Source organism: Penaeus monodon, chromosome 22 (genome assembly GCF_015228065.2).
Source record: "Penaeus monodon isolate SGIC_2016 chromosome 22, NSTDA_Pmon_1, whole genome shotgun sequence".
Taxonomy (NCBI): domain Eukaryota; kingdom Metazoa; phylum Arthropoda; class Malacostraca; order Decapoda; family Penaeidae; genus Penaeus; species Penaeus monodon.
In genome coordinates this window covers 33,213,588-33,214,500 of record NC_051407.1, presented here as the reverse complement: position 1 = coordinate 33,214,500, position 913 = coordinate 33,213,588, and the positions used below count along the sequence as shown (strand labels likewise).

Sequence of the window (913 nt, the reverse complement as noted above, 5' to 3'; positions counted from 1 at the left end):
TATGCTGAATGCATGCTTCTGCCATGTAGACAATAGCACCCTTGTGTTTTTATTTCCCCTTATGCAATGCATACATCGTTGGATGATTCACATACGTATAACATGCATACGCATTAACAAATCGTCCGAGCACACAGAAAGAAGATGAATAGATCCATAGCGATAGATACAAATACTCGGGAGCGCAGATATGCACTAGTTTCCCCTAAACTCCTCTCACTCGCCCCAAAGAAAGCGGGATTGCCTACATAAACAAAACCTCTGAAACGAAAAAGCATTTGGAATCATGAAGCTCAGTGGCAAGCTTAATTAGAGGGCATAATGGGGGACCAGGAAGCCCACGAAGGCGCGCCGACGGGCTGCTGCATCAGGAGGTGCAGGAACTCGACGCTGTTGGCAGACGCGGTGTCCTTCCCCTTCCCTGATGAGGCCGAGAGGTACTGTTGGTGATGAAGGAGGAAGGCGGGCTTGACCCTTAGTGTCTGTAGGCTTTTGGAGGAGAAATAGGTAAATGGGCAAGTGACTCCCGCGGTGGCTTTCAAACCGGGATTATTCTGTTTATTTTACCTCGAAAGCGACTCAAAACTTATTCTGAGGGATGTGCGGCCTCTGCCTCCTTGGACATTTGGCTGGTTGGAGCATTGTTTGCATATTTGATGGAGTTTATTTTGCCTTTGCTTGAGGCTAATAGGTGCAGAGGCCATACCAATCAGTGCAAGGCCAGTAGTAGGCACTTTGATGTCCTCTATGTATGTATTAACCTTTCACTTTGATGCAGTGCATGTTAACTCCAACATAACTCCTTTTTAAATCTAGAATATTTTTTTTCCCCAAAAATTTTTTTTGGACTGTAACATAGTTGTTAATATGCTAAGCCCTTGTTGTAGGAGACAATACCATTATGTTCTTGAAA

General features: G+C 44.7%; 1 protein-coding gene across 1 annotated transcript in view; it reads left to right on the top strand.

Moving 5' to 3' along the window:
- The first annotated feature begins 209 nt into the window (after window positions 1-209).
- The window catches only part of LOC119587611, a 2,704-nt gene continuing 2,000 nt past the window's right edge, over window positions 210-913 (top strand). Inside the window, exon 1 of the mRNA XM_037936319.1 lies at window positions 210-437. Coding sequence (XP_037792247.1) covers window positions 322-437 — 116 coding nt within the window. The 5' untranslated portion in view covers window positions 210-321. The remainder of the gene's footprint in view (window positions 438-913) is intronic.